This window comes from Thalassophryne amazonica, chromosome 15 (assembly GCF_902500255.1).
Source record: "Thalassophryne amazonica chromosome 15, fThaAma1.1, whole genome shotgun sequence".
Lineage (NCBI taxonomy): Eukaryota > Metazoa > Chordata > Actinopteri > Batrachoidiformes > Batrachoididae > Thalassophryne > Thalassophryne amazonica.
In genome coordinates this window covers 6,798,801-6,811,544 of record NC_047117.1, presented here as the reverse complement: position 1 = coordinate 6,811,544, position 12,744 = coordinate 6,798,801, and the positions used below count along the sequence as shown (strand labels likewise).

Genomic DNA, 12,744 nt, shown 5'->3' with positions numbered 1-12,744 from the left:
GAGGGTGAAGGATTCTTCTGCCAGCACCTTCTCCACAGACAAAAACCAGTTTGCATACCACCTGGAGAGCAAAGAAAAGAAAACAACACAAAAACATCCAGCCAAACCCCCCAACACACAACACCAGGTCTGCATTTTTTCCACGGAATTGGGTTACGTTTGATTTCTTGGCAGTGAATTGAATTTTTGTGTCGGTTGGTTTGGTGTGATTGTAACAGCTGTTTGCTACATGAACATTTTAAGTATCAGCACATTGATTTTAATAGCATACCAGAATAAAAAGAGCCCAAAGGCACAGGAACAGTTGGGAAGTGTTTTTAACTGCACCATTCCAGTTATATAGCATGGAAAAATATTCTCCATTAAACTGTTGGTAATAAAACATATTCATCTAAAATGTCAGTTCGGCTGGTTTTTAACAGGCAGTGAAAACAGAATAAAAGTAAAAACAAATCAGAGAACTGACACCCAGAGTTGCTAGATTAGTCCCGTGAAAAGGACTGAATGCTCAGAATTAGATGTCATAGTGACAAAAATGTGGCGTGTTTTCTGAAACTAATATAAAAATGCTTTAAACTGGTAAGTAACCTATAAACTTATGTTGTGCAAACTGGTACTGTATAAACTATTACTGCAGTTTTAACTTCTCATAGGCACCCAGTGGCTGGTCCTCAATTTAATCTACAAATGACAGACATCATTAAAACACACCATAAGAATTTATCACAGATTTTATAATTTAATATTTTGTAGTGTTTTCTTGTTTTTATTCCAAGTCTAAACTCGATCACAGCACAGTGCAGCACCTGTTCTGTCTTTCTACTGATTAGACACCACCTTTAGCGAGACAAAAACAAAAATAAATAAATAACAATAAGGTTGGCAATTCAAGTTTCTCAACCCCTGGCAATAATTATGGAATCACCGGCCTCGGAGGATGTTCATTCAGTTGTTTAATTTTGTAGAAAAAAAGCAGATCACAGACATGACACAAAACTAAAGTCATTTCAAATGGCAACTTTCTGGCTTTAAGAAACCAAGAAAAAAAAATTGTGGCAGTCAGTACTGCTACTTTTTAGACCAGCAGAGGGAAAAAAATATGGACTCACTCAAATCTGAGGAATAAATTATGGAATCACCCTGTAAATTTTCATCCCCAAAACTAACACCTGCATCAAATCAGATCTGCTCGTTAGTCTGCATCTAAAAATGAGTGATCACACCTTGGAGAGCTGTTGCACCAAGTGGACTGACATGAATCATGGCTCCAACATGAGAGATGTCAATTGAAACAAAGGAGAGGATTATCAAACTCTTAAAAGAGAGTAAATCATCACGCAATGTTGCAAAAGATGTTGGTTGTTCACAGTCAGCTGTGTCTAAACTCTGGACCAAATACAAACAACATGGGAAGGTTGTTAAAGGCAAACATACTGGTAGACCAAGGAAGACATCAAAGCGTCAAGACAGAAAACTTAAAGCAATATGTCTCAAAAATCGAAATGCACAACAAAACAAATGAGGAACGAATGGGAGGAAACTGAGTCAACGTCTGTGACCGAACTGTAAGAAACCGCCTAAAGGAAATGGGATTTACATACAGAAAGCTAAACGAAAGCCATCTTAACACCCTAAACAGGAAAAAACAAGATACAATGGGCTAAGGAAAAGCAATCGTGGACTGTGGATGACTGGATGAAAGTCATATTCAGTGATGAATCTTGAATCTGCATTGGGCAAGGTGATGATGCTGGAACTTTGTTTGGTGCCGTTCCAATGAGATTTATAAAGATTACTGCCTGAAGAGGAACATGTAATTTCCACAGTCATTGATGATATGGGGCTGCATGTCAGGTAAAGGCACTGGGGAGATGGCTGTTCATTACATCATCAATTAATGCACCAAGTTTACATTGATATTTTGGACACTTCTCTTATCCCATCAATTGAAAGGATGTTTGGGGATGATGAAATCATTTTTCAAGATGATAATGCATCTTGCCATAGAGCAAAAACTGTGAAAACATTCCTTGCAAAAGACACATAGGGTCAATGTCATGGCCTGCAAATAGTCCGGATCTTAATCCAATTGAAAATCTTTGGTGGAAATTGAAGAAAATGGTCCATGACAAGGCTCCAACCTGCAAAGCTGATCTGGCAACAGCAATCACAGAAAGTTGGAGCTAGACTGATGAAGAGTACTGTTTGTCACTCATTAAGTCCATGCCTCAGAGACTGCAAGCTTTTATAAAAGCCAGAGGTGGTGCAAGAAAATACTAGTGATGTGTTGGAGTGTTCTTGTGTTTTTCATGATTCCATAATTTATTCCTCAGAATTGAGTGAGTCCATATTTTTTTCCTCTGCTTGGTCTAAAAAAGTAACCGTTACTGACTGCCACAATTTTTTTTTTCCTGATTTCTTAAATGGTTGCTTGTGCGTTCCAGATCCCATGTCCTTTGGCTGATGTCCATCAGACTTGATATATGGATGATGGTCAACCCCAAAATTGACTTTAAAGGATTTGTTTTTGCAAACGTCAAGGTAACTGGGGTTGAAAGGTCTAAAATCACTGGGGTCAAGGTCATTAAGGTCTAAATTTTGCACCAAAATTGTGGCACCCTGTGATGATGAGTTCTGGACTGCCTAGCAAAGTCAAGTTTACCAAAGGCCAATCAAATGGGGTTATGGTCACTGGGTAAAGGAACAAAATGATAGTTCTTCACTCTGGTCTGCACTAAACACAGACTTAAATATACAGTGGGTAGCTCCATGAATAAGGAACTGTCCTGCCAATATCTAGACCTGGGTTCAAATCCCACTCATGCGACCTGTCTGTCTCTTTGGACGAGACACTTAACTGGCATGACTCAGCTGTAAAATGGTAGCGACCTCAGCTGGGAAGTAAATGGAGGCAATAACTGTGAAGTACTTAGAGCATGTAGAAATGCAGTCAATTTAAATCACAATATAAATTGACCCAAGGCACCTAAGAAGGTCAAAGTCTAAACGTACCCAACCCACTCAGAGCAAGCACGCTGCAACAGCGGGAAGGAAAACTCCTCAGAGTCCTTCTCTTCAATCACACTTAACACACATGGAGGTTGGTTTTGGGATTGCTCAGCAAGGTCAAATTGTGAAAGGTCAATCAATGTCAAGGTCAAGATTATCTTGGCTCCTCCTCCCAGGACCTGTTGCTGATTCTACCCAAACCCGCACATAGCCCTAATTGTCTCATGTCCACGGATATATTACCTTGTTTAGATAAGTTTAGATACTGCTGAAGCTTCGTGCAATACAGCTTTCTGATCCATCAGAGGAAACATTAAAACACATCACTTAGATGCCACTGATATTATTCACCTACACTAAAAAAAGTGTCTCTTTACTGATAAAAATGTAACCGATTAACATATCTGATTGTTCAGTATGTAAATTAGCCAAATGGAACATCATAGAAAAAAAAGAAGTTAAAGTCTTCTGAAAGGTTGAGGGGAATTAGATGGTTTGTATGGATACTTTTATTTCTTTATCAGATTCCCTGCCTCCTGTAAAGCGATTTGTAACTTTGCTGCTATTTTTTTTACCCCAGAGCTTTTTTTTTTTTGCAACTTCTTTGCTTCGATTAAACATTTTCTGTATCAGTTGATGTTTGCAACAAAGAATCTGGATGTCAGAGAAACAAAAATGAGGAGTGAGTGTTAGTGTTTAAAGGACGGAAAAAAGTGGACCAGAAAGCGCTGAAATGTTCGACCTAAAGCTTTTCACTGCCTGTCGAAAAAAAAAAAACAACCCCTAAACTAAAAAGGGCAAGTAATTTTTATTTTCATATGTTATGAATGTAACGTGTGTGGCAATGTGTGCATGTGTGCACTTTAGCGCCAGCCGCAGGAATAAGAGGCACAAAGGATTGAAGACATCCTTACCGGTCATTCTGTACCCGCATCATAAGCAAAAGTTTGCGCTGTGTGATGTACTAATTAAATAAAATACAATAAAAAAAACCTCACTGTTTGATGCCTTTTATTTTCAAGTAGACTGCAAAACACCAACCTTATATTAATCCCAAACACAGATTTTATAGGAGTTTTGTCATCATTTTAGTGCACGGTATATTAAATAATGTCGATACTGAAGAAAACATGCAGTACAGCATTCCTGAGATCCTTGAGCAGTTTTAAAAAATACACTTCAGACAAATAAATCTATAATCAAACGATGTTTTACTGACATATGACTGTGTTTGGATTCGATGAATTAAATGTTTCCTTTCTTGTAAATATAAGGAAATAAAATAGGCTGTAGGAATAGTTAGTACCTCACTGTACACCCAAAAAGTTTAGCAAAAAAAAAAAAAAGAAAACCTTCACGGGACCAATTTTCCTAAAAAATTTTAAGTTCCGTTAACTCAAATGAGTCAACTAACACAACAATTTATTTGAGTAAAAAAAACAAAAAAAAACAGAAGACTGCTACTGCCACCCGGACCCGGATTAGTGGCATAAAATTAGTGAATGAATGAAACATGGAAGAAGGAAGAAGGAAAACGAAAGAAAGAGGAGGAAGAAGAGATCATTAAATTTTGTGGAAAAGATGAAAAAAGGGCTTGATGCAGTTTGTTCTTTTAAGCTTTTTCCTTTGTGATCTGCTTTTATTTCATTTATGTTTTTTTTTCTTCCTGGATTTGACTGGAGTGTAGTTTCCACCATTTGTTCAACTTTTCTTTGTTTAGTCACTGGCTTTTTATACAGTCAGAAAAAAAAAGTTTAAAAAAGGAAGAGTAGGAGTAATAGTCATCGTGGCAATCACTCAGTGGCAAAAAAAAAACATTATCTCTTGCTCAATTCCTGGATGGGATGGTAGAATTCCACATCTAGGGTCAATAGAGATGCCTAAGCGTGGGTTTGTTTAATATGGGAATGAATGTCTTTGCACGCAGACAAACGCACAGTCTTTGACAGATGCTTAGCCTGGTCCGTTGGCTCGGAAATCGCAGATGATCGGAGTCTGAGGACCTCCTGCAGCCTTCATCCGCCTTCACCTCCCCTACCTGATTCACTGTTGAGGACGTCTTGTTTCATCAGAGTCCTGTTAGCTGTCTCATGTTCAGGGTTCCTGTTGGGCCTTCATGGTTACTGTAGCAGCCTCGGGACACACAAGGTCCCCACCATATTCCACCCCAACAGGCGATACCCTACTAGATCCTTAGATAGATCCTTAGATGTCAAGACCTGGATGAGGGCTTGGATTTTGACACCCAAAGTGCACTCTAAAAAATGAACCGCTGTCTCAATGAGAAAAAGTGATGTGCCATTTTGCATAGATTTTTTAAGTTATTTGAACTTAACTAGAGATGTCAGGTGGCATTAACTCAGTTGAAAGTTGAAATAACTAAGTTGAAATAACAAAAAAAATCTATGCAAATTGTTACATCAATTTTTCTAGTTGAGACAACAGTTCCTTTTTTTAGACTTTAGTAGTGGTAACAGTACTATACAGGACCATTAAGGAACTGCGCTGGAGCTGCATTTCTGCTTTGAGGTCTTTTTTTTATATATTAAGACTTAAATTAATTTAGTTTGAACTAACTGAAATAATGTCATGTAGCCGCAGTCAAAAGATGAATGTAAATATGTAACTTTCACTAACTTTTTGTTTGGGAGTTCATCAGCTTTGTGAAGGTGATCAGCTCCTCAGGTTTTTTTTTTGTTTGTTTTTTTTTGGAGTTCTGTCAGCTGATTTGGGTTCACAACGTGGGGAAAAATAAGAGTCGGGACTTGGGGGTCGTCGCTCCAGACCCCGCCGTGAGTTCATAACGTCACGTTAATATGACGGTGCTGAGAAAATGAACAAGTCGGGAAAGAAGATTTTTGTTTTGTTCTGCATTTATTTTTTAATTTTTGAAAACAGTGAGACAGGAAGTCAGTCTTGTACAACCTGTGATGAGACGTCATCAGTTTGGGAGCTCACAAGAAAAATCTGATGTTAAAATGCGCTAAGATCATTTCTAAAACATTCCAAGAAGATTTCATCAATTTGAAAGGACAAAAAGGGACACGCCTCCTCAGAGCGTTACTGAAATGTTGATATATAGTTTTTGAGTATTCCGTGTGTGCATGCACGCACCCATGCGGGTTGCAGAAGGACGGGCAAAGCCTCCTCCGTTCCTTTACTCCTGCGGCCTGACGGGAATAAACGATGAAATAAATCAAGAGGCTTCACTACCACGCCACTATCACTTCACTTCACTGCACGACAGAAGCCCATCCCTCCATCCCCGCGGCCGGAGAGAGAGAGAAGAGAGGACAGCGCTCACCACCACCACCACCACCACCACAACCACCATCAACAGACAATGAGGAGAACACCGCTGGGATGAGGGAGAGGGTGGAGGAGGGACACGAGTGGAGGAGAGGAGGAGGGAGAGGACAGAAGATGTCAGAAGATGAGGGGAGAGATTAGCCTCTGCAGCGACGGGGAGGGAAAAGGGAATGATGGAGGGGAGGTGGGAGAGAAAGAGGTGGGGTGGTGGCTGAGGGGGGGGTGAGGTGGGGGGCGAGTCTACCTTATAGGCGACCCGGGCGGGACACCTCTTCCCGAGGCCTAGCGGCGGACACATGTGTCTTAGCATCTGATACATGTCTGTGTAACTGATCCGGCCGCTGGAGTGGCCACAAAGCACACACACACGCACACAAATGTGCACACACACATACAGTCATTCAAACACACACACGACAGACAGAACAAACAAAGACGGACGACGTGAAAACGAAAGAAAGAATAATAATGAGGGTTAGGGAGGAGGAGGAGGAGGACGAGGGGGTGGGGGGCACCAGGTGAGTGGGTGGGTGGGTGGGGCCGGGGGGTGAGGAGAAAAAAAAGAAAGAAACCGACAAAGGAAAGGAGGGGAGGGGGGGACAAACACACAGAGGTTATTGTTTTGATCGCTGTGGTTATGTGGTTGCTGTGGTGAGAGAAAAGAGAAAGAGAGATAAGGAGGAGGTGTGTTACGTGGCTCAGTTTTTTTAGTCTGGTGGGGGGGGGGGGATGGGGGGGAAAGGTCAGGAACTGGAGGTGGAGGTGTTACCGTTTATTTTAGTTAGTCATTGAGACACCGTTCTATACGAGGTGAAAAGGGGGAGTCAGAATTCTTTTTTCTTCCCGTGTTTGCCCTCTTTCACCGCTCGGATAGAACTGGCAGCGCGGCTTCTGCCAGGCAAAGAAAAGCTCCGCTGCAGAGGTCGGGGTGAGTCATAATGGTAAGTCAATGCAGCACGTAACTGAGGCTGTGTGTCCACCAGGAGGCGCACCTCAGCTGAGCCTCAGATGTCAGACGGAAGGTTTGGGTTCCATAGTTAAACATTTCCCCCACACCTGTTTGACGCTTTGATTTGATGACTGAAAAACTTGTTCCATAAACCAAAAAGAAGCAAAATAAAATTTGAAGTGTGAACAGAGGCTTTTGATATAAGTGCTCTGCAGGGTGGCACTCCGCTGTCGGACTTCGTGGGCTCCAACAGTGAACAAAGCAGCACAACAGCTATAATTTTAACGTCAAAATTTTAGGCTGCATATTACTAAGCCCTGTGGCGTTTCTACCTCATCAATGTACTCAAAAAAGGTCTTAAAACAAAGATTAGAACTTCTGGGTCATAAACGGTCTTGATGACCTATTTTTGCCACTTAGCATGCTAACAGAGACGTCGCTTCTCTCAGCCATGCTTTTCTTGGCGCTATCCAATGATCATGGTGCCACCTGGTGGTTGCATGGAATTGCATTTTTTCTCCCGCCCCAAATGATATCTATTGGCAAAACAAACTTTTGATTTTATGTGTTTCACTTCAAAAGTAATTAACCAAAATGTATATGTAGTTATTACTGCACCACCAAGTGTAATTTTTTTCAAGAGTAGTGGGTGCCTTGTGGAAGCTACATGACAAGATTCATTGCCAGAACTTTTATGGTCTCTGAGCAAAAAAAAAAAAAAAGTATTAGTGAAGAGTAGGAATATTTCAAAATGGCTGCAAGGCTACAAAATAGGTGTAGGCGGGGCCAACATGGTTGGATGTGACTGGCCACAAGGAACACCAGAAAAAAAGGAACTGCAATTCTAGGATATGAAGTTCAGTAGTTATTGCCAAAAGACTACGGCAGTGATTGTAGCGCCCCCATCAGGACTCTTAAGGTATTTGAAAAAGGCCATACCGATCACATCCCCCACATTTTATGTCAAAAGAGTAAGTCCTTCATGAGCTGTACCACATTTAGTGAATTAGGCCACACCCATTCAACTGTGGCAGCCAATAACAGCAAAACGGAAAAGAAGATCCATAAATCCATACGCTAACTTTAGTGCAGCTCGGTCCAAACATGGTATGTGCAAAATATTATGGCAAAAATTGTAGGAGAAGTAGCGAATAAACAAACAAACAGATTTAGAAACAATCCAAAATGGTGGAAAAACTATCAAGGGGCAAATAGGCGTGGCCTATTGACATAGCTCCAGAATGAGCCAAAGAATCCATTAACAAAAGAAATTTGATTGTACGACACAGTTCAGATGTTTTTAGCCAAAAAGTAACAGTGGTTATTATAGCGCCACCGCAAGGACAATGATGGTACTTTTTTATTTGAGTAGTGGCGGTGATTTCAGACCTACTTGCTAGTTTGGTCTTTGTAACACTTTGTGTTTTCTGACCTCCAGATACCTTTAGGGAGAAAAAGAATTATTCATAATAATAATAATTTTCTCCCCGTGCAAGATGGGCAGCAGGTGAAATTTCTCAGTGTGAAAAAATATGAAAATTATGTAATAATTGTTGCATATTAAATTATATAAAAAATAAAATAAACTGAAACACCTGCAAAAATTTCATGTGTAGGGTAATCAGTTCTACTGATATTTTTAAATCTCATTTAAAACACACACCTTTCCTCAGCTGCCCGTGATTGCTGATTGTGGGAAATATTTAATGTTTAGTTGTGCATTGTTTAATTGGGATTTTATGCAATTTATTTTAAATTATTTTTTTTTATTAACTCGTGATAGTGTGGTTTGGTTTGCGAAGCACTTTGTTCTTGTGAAAAGTACTATACAAATAAAACTATTAATAATAATAATAATATTATTATTATTATTATTATTATAGTAAGAAAAGTAATGTTTAAGAGTGCATATTACCTCATTGAAGTTAAACTTAATTATTTTTACACAAAAATGTTACTTTTACCACATTAAGGAAATAAAACCTTCTTTTGTCATTGTTACAGGCACAAATGCTGTGGCGGGACAACACTTCCCACAAACATCTGAGCTGCACAGAGTCTTAAAGAGGTGTCTGGTGGACACGGAGCCTTTTATTGGTAAAGTGTCCTAAACCGTACACACACAGAGACACACACACACACACACAGAGACACACACACACACACACACAACCCTCGGCCCCCTTTTCTTATTTCCCCACGAGCAGAGCCACAAACAGAGCTGCGTATTGCTGTCACATAGTTTCTGCTGTTGTCAGGTCCGTTGTACTCTATCCAGTGTGTGAGACACTAAATTCACCAGAGCCTGCAGGATTTTTAAAACCAGTTTTTGTCCTGACCAGAGAAATGAGGGCTGTGATTGTCCCAGATCAGGTCTATGATCCGGTTTTGAAGGGCTTCCTGAACTCGGCCATCAGAAGTGTCCTGTTGAACTTTCACTTATCTCAGCAGTGACATATATCATGTCTCTGGATCTTCGATCTTTGAGATCCAGAAGTGCCTGGAAAAAGCTGGTGGGGTCATGAGTTTGCTGGACAGACATGATTGCTGCAGCCCAGTCTCACGATTGTTTTTTTCATGCTACGGTCATGAAATCAGACACTTTTCGTGACAGTGTAATTTTTGTTTCACTATCTCTAACCCTAACCCTAACCCTAACTTAACCATAACCCCACAGACCCCCCCCCCATGTCACCCCACATTTCGTGCGCCCGTAACGACACAAATTTGTGCTCCTGTTACGAAACTGTGACACTTTCCCTGATGGTAGCATGAACCAATAGATTTAATGTACATTTCATGATGCCAAGAACAAAATGCTGTGAGATAGGGTTGGATTGGTGATGCCAATATCATTGCAGGAGAACAAAGGTTCAGGTCTCTAGGGTCTTAATGCTTCCCGTCTATGGTTGTGAGACTTGGATGTCTTTGGTACTAGGTCTCTTCAGAGGAGCAGTTATGTAGGAAGACTAAGTTAAGCAGTACTAACTGAATTGTGAGGGAGTGTCAGCTACAACATCTTGGCCATGCCGCGTGTTTCTCTGCACATCCAGCATGGTGGTGCCTGAGTGTTGAGGACTCTCACAGCTGGAGAAGTCCAAGGGGGATGCTCCCTTTTCACCTGCCTGCAGTAGGTAGAGGGTTACTTTCAAGAGGCAGGGATGGATCTGTTGTCGGCCTGGATGGTTGTCATGCAGGACCCAAGGCAGTTCCATGATATAGTGGATGTGTGCCAGTGTATGTTCGCAGACATATCTTGAGAGAAATAAAAAAACTACTTCACTTGCATATCATCACTTGTGGTGTTGCAAGAATAAGAATAAGATGAACTTTATTTATCCCAAAGGAAATTGTTTTGCCAGAGTAATGAAACAGTGACAGTAAACAGTGAACAATGGTTTGGTTTGTTTGTTTAAAAGACATTTGCACAAGATGTTTGACAAAATTGCACATAACTGAGTAACTGAATAACTCTGTTCATTATGTGTTCATCCTGCAGAGGGGGTTGGAATTGCACAGTCTGATTGCCACAGGTAGGAAAGACCTCCTGTGGCATTCTGTGGTGCACCTCGGTGATGTCAATCTACGACTGAAGGTGCTCTGACAGGATATCAGTGTGGCATGCAAGGGATGGGAGGTGCTGTCCAGGATGCTGAGCAGTTTCCTCAACATCCTCCACTCTGACAGCTCCACCAGAGACTCTAGCTCAACTACCAGGACAGTCAGCTCTCATGAAGAGCTTGTTGAGTCTGTTCATGTCAGCTGCCTTCAACCTGCTGCCCCAGCGCACAACAGGGTAGAAGATGACACTGGAGACCACGAGTGGTGAAACATCTGCAACATATTTCTGCAAACACTGAAATATCTGAGCCTCCTGAGGAAGTACAGTTGGCTCTGACCTTTCTTTTACACAGCATCTACAGTCCAGTCCAGTTAGTTGTCTATGTGGACACCCAGGTACTTGTAGTAGTCCACAATGTCCACCTCAGTTCCACTGATGGTAACTGGGTTCAGACGGGTCTTCCATTTTTTGAAGTCCACCAACAGCTCATTTGTCTTAGATACACTGAGCTGCAGGTGGTTGAGTCTGCACCACTCCACAAACCTGTCCACACACTCCTGTACTCAGCCTCCTGGTTACTGCCGATGCAGCCCACAATGGGAGAGTCATCCAAAAACATCTGCAGATGGCAGGACTGTGACCAGAACCTGTAACTGCATAGCAAAGGCTTTGGATCCATGCAAGGTCAGGTGGAACCTGTTTCAACAGCTCCAGCACTGCAGCGGCAGAAGCAAAAAAAAAAAAAAAAAATCCTGAAGACTCTGGTACCTCTGTTTCACACATACAGTATATAGTATAAAGTCTTACTTAAATTCTAGTAGAACAGCCTAACTAGTAACCACAACTTCCTGTTCCAAACAGTCAATCAACATGGCAGTGGTGATGGGTCATCCCTTTTTTGGCATGTGAAGAACTCCTTACCCCATAACCCTTGATTGGAGTAAGCGGTTGAAGATGCGTGCGTGAGAACTCCTTTAAAAAAAAAGCTCAAAATTACACTAATTTATACTTATAAAGGCTTCATAATGTTTTCATGCACAGCCAAGAATGGAACAAAACTCTAAATTTGGGCAAGTAGATGTACATATATTCAGTGGTGGGCACAGTCACGCTAATCTGCTAACTGCTAATTAGCAAAGCGAATGTTTTTGTTATGCAGATTAGCTTTTCAGCTAACTTGGAATACCATCAGCGGACCAATTAGCTTCTGCTAAATTTAGTTCCACTAACTTTCAGTCCACTAACATTTTTTTTTTGCTGGTAAAGTGAATAAATTTAACAGTCAAAAATGTTTGTAAACCCTAAAATCATACATGTTAGCTCCTATTTATGACCGCAGAGATCTAGCTAACACTTTTGGTTCACAGGTCAAAGTACACAAGCTCTGATAAGAAGACAAGAAGTTACACTGTGGGGGAAAAAAAAACGGTACGTAAGCAGCTCAAAAGTCAGTATTTTTATTTATTTATTTTTTGTGCATTTGTTTTGTGTTTGTGATCACAATACGGGTGACTCGTAGCACCGTTAATGGTTTATAAATATATAATATATAATAAAGTGTGACTTCTAATACTGCGAATTGCTGCTTTTAATAAAGATGATGACAGTGTTTGGGGTTTTATTTGCTATTTATTTATTTGTCATGTCTTCATTTTGTGTTTGTGATCGCCTTTGAATTTACCCAGCAGCCCCTCTGGCGCTTCAACTCGAAACTGGCTTATCAGTAGCTGATAGTTGACCAAGTCAATATTAAAAGCTACATTTTTTTGTAGTTTATGGGTTTTGCATTCTAAAAGTTATAAAAGTTAACTTTTCAGTTTGTGGCTTAGCGGATATGGAGGCTAACTTTTTGGTTAGCTGTGCCCACCATTGTTCATACTGTGGTTTCTACAGCAGTTCATCTATCAACTCGATG

At 40.7% G+C, this 12,744-nt stretch overlaps 1 protein-coding gene across 1 annotated transcript in view; it reads right to left on the bottom strand.

The window, feature by feature from the left end:
• Positions 1-12,744, bottom strand: part of cacna1ab (calcium channel, voltage-dependent, P/Q type, alpha 1A subunit, b) — a 225,545-nt gene that overhangs the window by 56,956 nt on the left and 155,845 nt on the right. Inside the window, 1 exon segment of the mRNA XM_034187775.1 lies at positions 6,563-6,659. Coding sequence (XP_034043666.1) covers positions 6,563-6,659 — 97 coding nt within the window.